The 14,069-nt window shown below is 33.0% G+C and overlaps 1 protein-coding gene across 2 annotated transcripts; it reads left to right on the top strand.

Annotated features, from left to right (window-relative positions):
* Positions 1-7,303: 7,303 nt before the first annotated feature.
* Positions 7,304-11,765, top strand: LOC9310795 (phospholipase D gamma 1). 2 transcript variants are annotated; one of them, XM_002874682.2, is made up of 10 exons: positions 7,309-8,688; positions 9,238-9,354; positions 9,445-9,639; positions 9,727-9,975; positions 10,070-10,138; positions 10,212-10,359; positions 10,441-10,589; positions 10,681-10,860; positions 10,950-11,147; positions 11,285-11,765. In XM_002874682.2, exons 1-10 carry the CDS (start codon positions 7,708-7,710, stop codon positions 11,576-11,578), a joined length of 2,580 nt encoding a protein of 859 aa, XP_002874728.1. In that variant the 5' UTR covers positions 7,309-7,707; the 3' UTR covers positions 11,579-11,765. The 2 variants fall into 2 exon arrangements, with proteins under 2 accessions (XP_020879065.1, XP_002874728.1); XM_021023406.1 differs by lacking the exons at positions 10,950-11,147; positions 11,285-11,765 and having other exon boundaries at positions 7,304-8,688; positions 10,441-10,557; positions 10,681-10,742.
* The last annotated feature ends 2,304 nt before the right edge of the window (positions 11,766-14,069 follow it).

Raw genomic sequence — 14,069 nt, 5'->3', positions numbered from 1 at the left:
ATAATCACTGACGAATATCACGATGAATTCAATTAAAGCTTCCTGGCTGGTACTTCGTTGTTCCTTTTTTTTTTTTGGTTAATTATCATGTTTATTGTTTCCAAAATTATTTTTTCCTGGTTAATTCCGAAATTCAATTTAATTTTTCCAAAATTAATTAGATTTCATTAAAGATAATTAAGTAATTACGTAAAATCAATGACTCAACAAGAGCCGAGAGTCCGACACGTCAGCAAAAACACTTCTCAAATATTATTATATATAGATATAATAGAATTAAATATAAAAAATCTATATATTTAAACCAACAATATATTAGCAACGTTCCGACCGCCACTGTCCATGGGTTCCCACGTCCAGTCTCGGTCTTTAGGCCCATCTTCTTTGTTTTGTCGTACTCTTGATTTTATGACATATTCATTCTTACTCGTTTCTTTCATATTAGCAACGCCCCGACCGCCACTGTCCGTGGGCTCCCCACGTCCAGTTTCGGTCTTTAGGCCCATCTTCTTTGTTTTGTCGTACTCTTGATTTTATGACATATTCATGCTTACTCGTTTCTTTCATATTTGTAATGCCACGACCGCCACTGTCTGTGGGTTCCCACGTCCAGTTTCGTTCTTTGAGCACATCTTCTTGGTTTTGTAGTACTCTTGGTTTTATGACATATTCACGCTTCCTCGTTTCTTTCATATTTGTAACGCTCCGACCGCCACTGTCCGTGGGTTCCCCACGTCCAGTTTCGGACTTTAATTTGGGCTCATCTTCATGGTTTTTGTTGTATTCTTGATTTTATGACATATTCATGCTTTTAGATTGTATGTCACTGGAGTTTTTCGTAGTTGGAAACAAATAATTGAAAAATATAATCTCTTACCATATCTCTTACCTATCAAGTAAGTCATCTTGCTCTTTGAAGTAGTTATGTACGTAAAATTTCAATGGTATAGAAACAGGCATCTCCTTTGTATATATCGTGTCATATTTATCGTCCCTATTATAGTATCTTTGTCTCTACCTTCGCCATTGGTCGCTGCGTAACCCTTCAGGTGATCTCTTGTTTATAAAACCCATATAAAAAGTTGTAAGAGAAATAGCATTTTCTTAACTGTATCGTATATGTATTTGTAGTATATTGATCTGAGATTGCAAAGATGTATGCCTATCAAGAAGCTCTTAGCAAAGTAAACACTGAAGATAGGTACTAAAAATGAGAGGGTTACAGAGAGCAAGTATCTATCCCTTAGAAACCACTATGTGCAACTGAGAATAATTCATATATGTACATACATACACATGTATACAACGTATTGAAGCTTTTAAATTTAAATATCGAATGCTACAAAACTGGAAAATTGCTTGTGGAGAAAGCAATATGAACATGGCCACATATATAACAAATAACCGATTATGCTTGTCGTAGATCATTCTCTTTCAAACCAAAAGTTTTACCTAAACAACATATCAAGTGACTCACAAGAGATACATAAGAGCCATATCCTAAAAATATCCGGCAAAGCAAAAACGCTCCAGGTTCGAGAAGGAAGTCATTGGAAAATTTGAGTATATACCAAACTGGAGAGTAATTCGGCTACAAAGAGAGATGTGTTGGCTTTGAAGAAAAAGCTATGTGATGCTCTACCTTTTATTTATGAATTTTATGCTATGAATATATGTTTTTGTTAGGGTTCAACTTCAGTCTCCGGATTAGAGACTTATATTCATCCGACAAACAAACAATTCGATGTCACAATCAACGCTACAAAATTGGTGGGTTCTCTCTATTAACAAACAAAAAAAAATTCTGGGGTATATATATTTTTTTTGTTTTGTTAGATCCATACGACGAAGAACACCAAAAATTCTCATCAATCCGGTACGTTTGATCTTATTTTTATTAGTTTAACAATTACGGTTATGTCCGAATCTGAAATAACCATGGCTCCAGACTCCTTCACACCATGGCCACATATCACCGGAGTGGAGACGATTTCAAATTCGGAGCTTCTCTTCGCATATAAAATCATACATATGGTCTCTTTGTTTCGGGTTCCCTCTACAATAATTAGTACATATTTCAAACTGAGCTACAAAAGAGCACATTGGATTTTGGTAAACATCAAGATTGCTTCCTACCTTCCAAGAAACATGATAGACTAATTCACATCCAAGACCAAACATTAGCCACATAAAGCCTGAATCAAATTAAACGATCTTAGGATGCTCTTCATAATCCGTAAGTTAAAGAGACTTGCATTAATATTGCAAATTAGACTCTAGAGGTCCACAATGGTTAATCATAGTGTATCAAAGACGACGAATAAAGCATGAATTAGAATATCAGCAGAGGAAGCACACAAATATTCAATAAACGTAATCAATCACTGAGAATAGCATGGACCCAACTTTTGAAAGATTCATAAAAAAGGAAGATTTTTCCTATGCAACAATATTCAAACAATGAGAAGATCAATGATTGATGACTAACCATACAACCGAAGCAAAGCCATAAACAGAAACGAAAGTACTAAAGAGCCACAACAGCAGTGATACGACATTTGTTTCCTCGCACTGGAAACAATGACGTGCTTCCATAAATCCAATCTAGTTTTTATGGAAAACAAACCTGCATTCATAATAAACACTACTATTAATTATTATTTTTTAAGCAAGAATTAAATGGCAGTATAAAAAATTCAATGGTTAGTGCCGAAAAAAAAAGCAAGGATTAGTTATGATATCAAATCAAAATTAAATATCAAGCAAGGTATTTACATAAAATTAAGGCAGTGGAGGATCTAAGAACTTTTTATATGACAATATCTACAACTAAACAAAGAAAATTTATATATTTTTAAAACCGAATCATTATTTGTTTAGTAAAATTATCATTTATTTATTATTATCCACGTTAATTTAAAAGTTTAAGAGAATATCTGCTTTTTTCTCATAAAAGGATGGAATAATAACATAACTCTTTTAGATTTATAACTATATTTGACATTATCATATTAAATCTATTAAGATAAATATATTTCTTTTTGAAAATATAAATAAAATGATAATATAATTATTATAGATTTACAATTATATTATTATCCATGTCAAAATTTTAAAACATTTTACTTTTTTCTCACATAGGAAGATAGAACAATAACGTAACAGTTTAAGATTTACAACATAAAAATAATATCAGAATTGGAACGCCAAATCATAATCAACACAATTAACACAACTCTAATGGGAAATTAGAGTTATCTTGTGATTAAAATACTAAACAAACAAAACTAACCGAAACAAAACAAAAGTCTTCCTTTCAAAATCATTAACGTGACGGATTGCTGACTGATTAAGTTGAATTTTAGGCATTTAAAGATCTAGAAAGATGATTAAGGTTAAACATTTTTATTTATTTTAAACAACGTTTGAATGTTGACAAAAAAAGAAGAAGAGAGTGTTGGGACCATCGGGAGAGACAACGTTGAGCAGCTGCGAAAGAAGCCAACGTTGTCTAATATGTTCCTCACAGTGTTTGATTTGACTTTTGATGACATTACACTCCTGTCCACTTGTTGTCTCGAAAGTTCATGCAATGGAAAATTATTAAACAAAACAATTTACTTTTATGTATAAATCCTAGGGAAGAACCGATCAAGCTAAGATCAATGGTTGTGGTTTTAGTACCGTATACTTCTCAAATATACCCGTTGAATAACGGAAATCCGCAAGACGGGGAGGAGACGAAGTCAACCTAGCTGGCAAAGGAGCTAACCCAGCTCCTTTGGTCTTATTTATGGTCATATGTATTTAGCAAAATATGGTATACAAACCGAACCAATCAACAACAAAACCTGGTTTTAAATTGTTGTATATTTCTCAAAAGTCAAAACCCATAATAACCAATGGAACAGAAGAAGCTAATGCAGAGCATACTTACGCTTGGAGTAAAGAGTGATGCAAGCTTCCATTGGCACACCCGAAAACGCATCAGAGCATGGAAAGAAACCTAAAAACCAGTGTTCTAAAAAGCGGTCTAGGCGGTCGCCTAGACCCCGACTAGGCGCTAGGCTCTTATGCGACGCCTAGATAACCGCCTTGACCGCCTAAAATTACATAGACCTTGTTTAATGTATTTTATTGATTTTTGAATAAATTTATTTATATATAAATAGTTATAAATATTCATATATTATTTAGTATGAATATAAATAAATGATTTATCTAATTTTTGTTTATGATTTCGTATTTCTAGTTTTTTTCTAGATTTTTTCTATAACTTTTATATATAATATCATACTTATAATGTTTTATGTTATAAACGTCTAAACCGCCTAAAAATCGCCTAGGCCCCGATTAGGCGTTCTAGGCGCTAGGCGCTGGGTCACCGCCCGCTTAGCGCCTAGCGCTTTCTTGAACATTGCTAAAAACCAATAAATTAAACAATAATTAAATCTTAGTGCATGGAAAACGAATCCTATACATACCAAAGTCCGAATCTCAGTGCCTTAGAATGACCTCGATACCAAAAACTTTAAGTTACTACTTCCATATATGTAATATTTTAGTTTGGGGAGAGAGATTGGCAACGAAGAGTAATTCCTGAATTTAACAGCCAAGTTTGTTATCCCTAATCTAAAGAGAGGAATACTTAAATTGTATTAACGACAAAAATTAGCCTCCTCTGAAGATTCATCCCTGAAATAAGTCATCTTTCTGACTTTGTGGCAACTGTGTTATCAAAAGTTGAGTGTTTCTTTTGAAAAAAGACATATTTGAAAATAATAAGAACATGTACCTCAACAAAATCGGGAGGTACTTCATCTTTTTACAACAAAAAGAAACATACCAAACCATCGATGATTACCTTCTCAAAAGTTGAAACCAAACTTTTTGATTATAAAAATTGATTAGTGGTGAAAATAGTGAAACCATAAATACAAAAAAAAATAATCAAATTTGTACATATAAACTATAAGATCACCTGTTTATTCATTGAATTAGGTCCAAATTTTCCATACACCAGTTCACATCGTCCCCTCCATACATCCACCCTACAATAAAAAGAAAAATTAAAATTAGGTAGAAGCAAAAAAAAGTTTGAAAAAAAAGAACAAAAAAAACAAGGGTTAGTTATGATCTGAAATTGAATACCATGAGCAAGGTATTTATATTGAATAGGAGGCGGTGCATGATTTAGGGTTTCTAAATTTTTCGACGATAAATACAAAAAAAGAAAAGAAAATTTACATATTTTAATAACTGCCATTTATTCATTGTTATCCATGTTTATTTAAAATAATATTTACTTTTTTCCGTAAAAATATGGAATAATAACAACTATTTTAGATTTACTACTATATCTGATACTATCTTATAAAATATATTAAAATTTAAGGGAAAATTCCTTTTTGTTTCAAAAATAAGGCGGAACAATAATATAATTTTTGATTTACAATAGATAGACATGCATGGTATCCATATGCGTCATGTCACGCTGATCCATATTTTTTTCCAAAACTCGATCTAATTGCTATTATGTGCAAAAATCACCGCCGTTCACGTTCATGTTCACGTTAGCACTCCATACCTTAATTCACATGTAAACCTCTCTGCCTATCTCTGACTTCAGCTCTCTCATCTTCGAGTCTCCCCAAGAAAGTTTTGACACCACACCAACATTTCATTCGTCAAAATTAAATCGAGTTTGCACAAGGTTACAACCGATTAATAGGTGGTCTTCTACCTTCTATTTACGATTTTATGCTATGAATATATGTTTTTGTCAGGGTTCAAGTCAATCTCCGGATTAGAGACTTATAATCATCCGACGAACAATACGATGGCGTGATAACCGTTTCTAAATTGGTGGGTTCTCTTTCATTGATCTACATATTATTTTTTTTGTTCGTTTTTTTTTCCAAATATTTAGATTGAAACGACGACGAACACGACGATCATACCAAAAATTTCATCTATTCCGGTACGTTTGATCTTTATTTTAATTAGTTTAACAATTAATAGCCGTTTACGATTAATTTCGGATATCTAAATCTTATTAATTTGAGTAAGGTTAGAATAGTATTCTTTTATGTTTATATTAATGATCCGATTAATAATTTTCGGATATTTGACATTATCATCTTAAATATATCAATATTATAATAAATATTTTCCTTTTCCGAATTTTTTTTTTTGGTATAATTCCTTTTCCGATAAATTATGAAACAGATCTGTTTACACAAAAGGTAAAAAAAAAAAAAAAAAAAAAAAAAACCATCAACCGTCTCCATTCACACGTTTCTTCATTATGATCACGAATTCACGTTCATGGAAGCTTCATCATACATTAACACTTACAAGTTTCTTCGTCGAGTTTTTATCCAAGGTTTCTTCGTCAACTCTGTATCCAAGGTAATAAATATTTGTTCTTTTCATTGGTTAGAATTATAGGGTGCAGGATAGTATTGACGTCTTAAAGACATAACATGGGCAAGATACTATGAGAAGCTTGACTATTCTGCTTCGACAGATCAACAAGTAAAATTCTATCACTAAATTATTAGATCTCTGTTATTGCTATGAATATATGCTTTATGTTAGGATTTCAAGTTTTGCCTTCGTTTAGAAGAATTATATTCACACGACGAAGAACACGATGAATTCAATTAAAGCTTCCTAACTGGTACTTCGTTGTTCCTTTTTTTTTTTGGTTAATTATCATGTTAATTGTTTCCAAAATTATTTTTTCCTGGTTAATTCCGAAATTCAATTTAATTTTTCCAAAATTAATTAGATTTCATTAAGGGTAATTAAGTAATTACGTAAAATCAATGACTCAACAAGAGCCGAGAGTCCGACACGTCAGCAAAAACACTTCTCAAATATTGTTTTTTTTTTTTGGTTAATTATCATGTTAATTGTTTCCAAAATTATTTTTTCCTGGTTAATTCCGAAATTCAATTTAATTTTTCCAAAATTAATTAGATTTCATTAAGGGTAATTAAGTAATTACGTAAAATTAATGACTCAACAAGAGCCGAGAGTCCGACACGTCAGCAAAAACACTTCTCAAATATTGTTATATATATATATATATATATATATATATATATATATATATAATGTCATGATTTAAATAGTAATTTAAAGAAAATGTCATGATTTAATTATTAATTACGCTACTATATGATTTAATTTAATGATTACGTTGGAATGTTTACTATTGTTGATATTATATATTTAGTAATATCAAATTGAAGTTGCACCAAAAGAGGTGTACCAGTGAACAAGAGTTTCGTGAGCAGCCGAAACCAAAGTGGAAGTGTTACTAAAACAACAAATAATTTATTGACATTTGTGTTTAATTAAAGATCAAAGATCTTAAATTTGTGTCATTAATGGCTAAAGTTAGAACGACTCAATAACGGCAGCCAAAATCTAAAACTTTCCGATTCTTCCGTTGCAAGTCAACGTTTTCCTTCTTCTTCACAAAAATCTCAACTTTCATTTGAATTTACACATATTTTTAGATCCTCATTTGATCTGAGTTTGTATTATCTCAAAGTTTTCTCCATCTTTGATTCTTGATCTCTCGATTATTGCACACCAAGTGATCGATCTTTGGTCTCACTGAACTGGGTTATGCTTGAGATTTGATCTAACAACTAAAAGTTTCCTACTTTTTGTGTGTTTTTTATTTAGTTTACCATGGCGTATCATCCGGCTTATACTGAGACTATGTCAATGGGAGGAGGGTCAAGCCACGGGTTTGGCCAGTGGATTGACCAGCAAATTGTGCCGTTTGCTACGAGTAGTGGCTCTTTGAGGGTTGAATTGTTACATGGTAACTTAGACATTTGGGTTAAGGAAGCTAAACATCTTCCTAACATGGATGGGTTTCATCACAGACTTGGTGGAATGTTGTCTGGGTTAGGTCGGAGGAAAAGTAAAGTCGAAGGTGACAAGTCTTCTAAGATCACAAGTGATCCTTATGTTACTGTGTCTATCTCTGGTGCTGTGATTGGTAGAACTTTTGTTATTAGCAATAGTGAGAATCCTGTTTGGATGCAGCATTTCGATGTACCGGTGGCTCATAGTGCTGCTAAGGTTCACTTTGTTGTGAAAGACAGTGATATTATTGGATCACAGATCATGGGAGATGTTGGAATCCCAACCGAGCAGTTGTGTTCGGGGAATAGGATCGAAGGGCTGTTTCCGATACTTAATAGTAGTGGGAAGCCTTGTAAACAAGGTGCTGTGTTGAGTTTGTCTATTCAGTACACTCCAATGGAAAGAATGAGACTTTACCAAAAGGGTGTTGGTTTCGGTGTTGAGTGTGTAGGAGTTCCTGGTACATACTTCCCTTTGAGGAAAGGTGGTAGGGTTACTCTGTATCAGGATGCTCATGTTGATGACGGTACTCTTCCGATTGTACATCTTGATGGTGGGATTCAGTATAGACATGGGAAGTGTTGGGAGGATATGGCTGATGCAATAAGACAGGCAAGGAGGTTGATTTATATCACAGGTTGGTCAGTTTTCCATCCGGTTAGGCTGGTTCGTCGTAACAATGATCCAACCGAAGGTACATTAGGGGAGTTGCTTAAAGTCAAATCTCAAGAAGGTGTTAGAGTGTTGGTTTTGGTGTGGGATGATCCAACTTCAAGGAGTCTTCTGGGATATACAAAAGTAAGAATCTACATAACTCTGTTTTTCTCTGCTTAAGTCTTTTTATTTTGTTTACTATTGTCAAATTTACACAATGTGTATCCTATAAACTATATGCTAGTAGATTAGTATTTGGATACACTTTACCAAACTAGCTTACGGAGCTATATATAATCAGATTTCTATACTGGATTGCTCTCGTTTTTCAATATGAATCTAAAGCTCTAGGGAACTTCTATATTTGTGCAAAATTTTGTTCATAAAGTTTCACATATAAGATTGTGTTAGTTGCATTTGTACTTTTCTCTGTGCTTGTATATAATTGAAAATGGTCTGATTATTAGTTCCGACACTTTTTCTTGTTTATTAGTATTAGTTAGCTTCTCTGTTTGCGCGCATGTTGAGTGAAAATGATATGCAGGTCTAATATTTTGATCCAAAATCACTTTCTCTGTCTATCTTGTTGGAAAGCATGAGTATGCTTCAGTTAGATCATTTTACATGTCTGTACCAACTGAAGCAAGAATCCTTCTATCGTTTTAGTGAAAGCTAGTGTTTTGTTGCATGTAGCAAGGAGTTATGAACACAAGCGATGAGGAGACTCGCCGTTTTTTCAAGCATTCGTCAGTGCAAGTTCTCCTTTGTCCCAGATCTGGGGGAAAAGGTCACAGCTTCATAAAAAAATCTGTAAGATCCTTATTAGTTACTGCATTACTGCTTAAACTCCCGTGTGTATAGCTTCATCGTCTGTAATTTGAGTGTCATTATGATGAACAGGAAGTTGAAACAATCTACACGCATCATCAAAAAACTGTCATTGTAGATGCTGAAGCAGCTCAGAACAGAAGAAAGATCGTAGCATTTGTTGGAGGGCTAGACTTGTGCAACGGACGATTTGATACTCCAAAGCATCCTCTCTTCAGGACATTAAAGACACTCCATAAAGATGACTTCCATAACGGAAATTTTGTGGTAACCATTTAAGAAAAATCATATTTGGTTGCAATTTTGGTATTAGGTTCCCCTATTCTTGATCCGTGTAAACTTTTTTCCTATTAGACTACTGCGGATGATGGACCAAGAGAACCATGGCATGATCTGCACAGCAAGATTGATGGTCCAGCTGCATATGATGTGCTTGCTAATTTCGAGGAACGCTGGATGAAGGCTTCAAAACCTCGAGGAATTGGGAGACTAAAATCTTCTTCTGATGATTCTTTGCTTAGGATAGACAGAATTCCGGACATCATGGGACTTTCTGAAGCTTCTTCTGCTAATGATAATGATCCAGAGTCTTGGCATGTTCAGGTTATTTAGCAAGTCTATTTTCTTGCAAATTATTGTTACTTGTGGTGGTGACAAAATGAATCTCATTTTTCTTTCCAATGATATTAATCTTTAGGTTTTCCGTTCAATTGATTCAAGTTCAGTCAAAGGGTTTCCAAAGGACCCAAAGGAAGCTACTGGAAGAGTAAGCACAACTCTGAACTGTTTTAGTTTGTCATCATGTTGCTATTCTCTACTGATTATGTATTTGTGAACAGAATCTTCTATGTGGGAAGAATATTCTCATAGATATGAGCATACATGCAGCTTACGTTAAGGCAATACGATCTGCTCAGCACTTCATTTACATTGAGAACCAATATTTTCTTGGATCATCATTCAACTGGGATTCAAACAAAGACTTGGGTAAGAAACTTGAAAGCTTTTGAAGGTAAGCTCAGTAGTCGTCAATGCACGCAGTATAAACAAGGAATCTTGGCATTGCAGGTGCTAATAATCTAATCCCGATAGAAATCGCGCTTAAGATTGCTAGTAAGATTAGAGCAAGGGAGAATTTTGCTGCTTATATTGTCATTCCAATGTGGCCAGAAGGTGCTCCTACAAGTTACCCTATTCAGAGAATTCTCTACTGGCAGGTAAATCATTTGTAATTCTTTGCCAAAAAAACTCGAACTTGACTGAAAATCTTGCCTTCTTTATACCGGAATTTTTTCATAATCTCTGCAGCACAAAACAATGCAAATGATGTATCAAACCATCTACAAGGCACTTGTGGAAGTTGGTCTTGATAGCCAGTTTGAGCCACAAGACTTTTTGAACTTTTTCTGTCTTGGAACCAGAGAGGTTCCTGATGGAACAGTTAGCGTATATAATAGTCCTCGGAAGCCACATCAGTCAAACGCACAGGTATACATATATAAATGTCTTCTTTTTGAAATGTTCGATTTTGGCTTAGTGGACTCGTGTACTCACTACTGAACAACAAATTAATATAGGTGCAAGCTTTAAAGAGTCGGAGATTCATGATTTATGTTCATTCCAAAGGTATGGTAGTGGATGATGAGTTTGTCTTAATTGGTTCCGCGAATATCAACCAGAGATCCTTGGAAGGAACTAGAGACACTGAAATCGCCATGGGAGGGTATCAACCACACCATTCATGGGCTATGAAAGGTTCTCGTCCTCGTGGTCAGGTAAAACACTTTCACAAACTTCTACTTTTCACTCTGAATTTGCTTGAAGGCTGAACAACAGAAACTCGCCAAAAGCTATGTCCCTCCAAAACACGTCTGAAACATGGTTTTGTTGTAAAATTTCCAATTTCTTGCAGATCTTTGGATACAGAATGTCGTTATGGGCAGAACACTTAGGGTTTCTAGAGCAAGGTTTCGAGGAACCAGAAAACATGGAATGCGTGAGACGAGTTAGGCAATTGAGTGAGCTCAATTGGAGACAGTATGCCGCAGAGGAAGTCACAGAGATGCCAGGTCATCTTCTTAAGTATCCAGTTCAAGTCGATAGAACTGGTAGTGTGAGCTCTCTTCCTGGATGCGAGACGTTCCCAGATCTCGGTGGCAAGATCATAGGATCATTCCTTTTGGGCCAAGAAAATCTCACCATCTGAAACTTGCCTTGTAGTGTCATAATTTATTCTTTATTTCTTCCACTTCAAGAAATCTCTCTGAGTGTGATCTGAATGAAAAGTGTGTGCCTTTAGGGTATAGTTGTGCTTTTCAAATTTATGAGCTGTAAATCTATGTATTACAATATTTCCCGCCAACAATATAATCCCACCAAAATATTTCCGCCAATTTTGTTTTTGACACAAATTTATAAACCTTATAAATCTTTTTAAAATCCTTATAAAATCCTTTTAAAAACCTTGTAAATCTTTTAAAACCCTTTAAGAGCTTTTCAAACCCTTGTAAATCCTTATAAAATCTTCTTAAAACATTTGTAAATCTCTTTCATTCTTTTAAACATTTATAAATCTTTTTAAAACCATTTAAAACCCCTTATAAATCCTTTTAAAACCTTTTAGAAACCTTATAAATATTTTAAAACATTTGTAAATCCTTTTTAAAACCCTTTGAAACCTTTGTAAATCTTTTAAAACCTTTGTAAATCTTGTAAAACCCTTGTAAACACTTTAAAACACTTGTAAATCTTTTTAAAACCCTTGTAAACCCTCAAATTTTCCGGGTACAAGTTTCCCGTCAAAATTTTCGGGAGCATTAATTTTTGGGCGGTGAAATTTGTCAGAATTTTTTTGGTGGTAAAATGAAAAAATCAATTTTTCATTTTGTTGATTTAATTATTTTTCAAATATGGGTAAATGGTCATTTTTTTAATTTTTAGGCAAAGGGGGAAATGATCATTAAAAATTAGAATATGACATAAATGAAAATGGCCTAAAAGAGGGGGTATTTTTTTTTAAAAAAAGATATTAATGAAAGGGCATTTGTAAAAATTTCTCTGGTTAATAATTAAAATATTATTAATCCACATTAGCTAATCATTTTGACTAGTTTTTTTTTTTTTTTTTTGCTAAGAATGTAAATATTTTATTTAAAATAAAAACTGATTAGGTTTACAATCGATGATTATAGACATAAACAAATGGTCTCATTGGCAAAAAAAAATTAAAACATGGATGCATAAACCATAATTAGAATCCGGTCCATCTATTCAACCAAAACGGTGAAGCTAAATGAATTAGATGAAGCGATGACGATTTCAGTTGTTTTTCCCGAATTTGTTGTTGGAGATGAAGGGCGACTACAAATAGTAGAAGCCAAATTGCGAGATTGGACCGTCAACAAAAGATAACTCAAAGCCCTTGATCTCATACGTCACCCGCATCACGAGAGAGCAACCCGAATATCAAATCCATGAGATTTCCCAAAACGAACCTCACGAGCCAAACTATACGAACGATGCGAACTCCCTCTACCAAGTTATTCCCAAATATCATTTTGACTAGTTATAAATTTACAATAGTAAATAAATAAATGCTATAGATTATATTCTAATCCATCTATTCAAATTTCAAAGTACAAATGTATTAAGTTCAACATTTTTTTTTCTGTATAAGACAATGATGTGCTAGGACCACGACTGATAGATAATATGAATCCACTAGAGCTGTTGAAAACTATGGTTCAAAATTGAGGAAGACTTCAACAATGAAAATGTCTTCTCCATTGAAGAAAATGTCATGATTTATTATTAAATACGCAATTATATGATTTGATTTAGTGATTTTTCGAATGTTTACTTCTTGTTGATATATATAAAAAGTAACATGATTTCATTTAACGAAAATATCATGCTTTAATTATTAATTACACTACTATATGATTTAATTTAATATTTTCTCGAATGTTTACTTTCTTATTGATATATATAAATAGTAATATGATTTAATTTAAAGAAAATGCCATGACTTTATTATAGTATTAGTTAGCTACTATATGATTTAATTTAATGATTACGTAGAATGTTTAATTTCTTGTTGATAAAAATAGTAACATCTCCAATCAAATTGAAGTTTACAGTTAAACCTCTATAAATTAACAATGTTGGGACCACAAAAATTTATGGGAAATTGTTAAAAATACCCCTTTTCAAAAATGCTCATTTTAGATGTCCATTTTCAAAAATGCCCCTTTTTAAATCTGAAATTTTTATAAAGTTTTATTAGGTTTATAAGGTATTTATGGATTGTAACAACTACTTGAAGACTCGATCGAAGTATTTATAAGGTTTTATAAGGTGTTTTTAAAGGTTTTACAAGTTATTTTAAAGGATTTTTAAGGTTTTTCAAAGGTTTTACAAGATATTTTTCAATACCACTTTTCAAAAATACCCCTTTTTAAAAACCTTATAAAAAATGCTCTTAAAAATATAAGATTTACCCAAATATGTATGTAATATTATTAAAACATACACAAACCAATGTTCTACTGTATCAAAACACTAAAAAATACCTTTGATTAGAACTAAATAATGCTATTCAACTATGCTATATGAAAATTTTCCGCATATATTTATAAGATCATACATTATTAGGGAAATACTTGTTTAGCTAAAATTTGTAACTAGTTTTAAAACGA

This window comes from Arabidopsis lyrata (genome assembly GCF_000004255.2).
Source record: "Arabidopsis lyrata subsp. lyrata unplaced genomic scaffold ARALYscaffold_6, whole genome shotgun sequence".
NCBI lineage: Eukaryota > Viridiplantae > Streptophyta > Magnoliopsida > Brassicales > Brassicaceae > Arabidopsis > Arabidopsis lyrata.
The sequence above is the reverse complement of the archived record's forward strand: the minus strand, read 5'-3'. Positions and strand labels throughout refer to the sequence as shown.

What these genes read in the sequence shown, in the direction of transcription:
- LOC9310795 (XM_002874682.2), top strand. Translation starts at nt 7,708, where the DNA reads ATGGCGTATCATCCGGCTTATACTGAGACTATGTCAATGGGAGGAGGG. An exon ending in AGAGAATTCTCTACTGGCAG is followed by an intron (nt 10,590 to 10,680) that starts GTAAATCATTTG and finishes TAATCTCTGCAG; the next exon opens with CACAAAACAATGCAAATGAT. An exon ending in GTTCTCGTCCTCGTGGTCAG is followed by an intron (nt 11,148 to 11,284) that starts GTAAAACACTTT and finishes AATTTCTTGCAG; the next exon opens with ATCTTTGGATACAGAATGTC.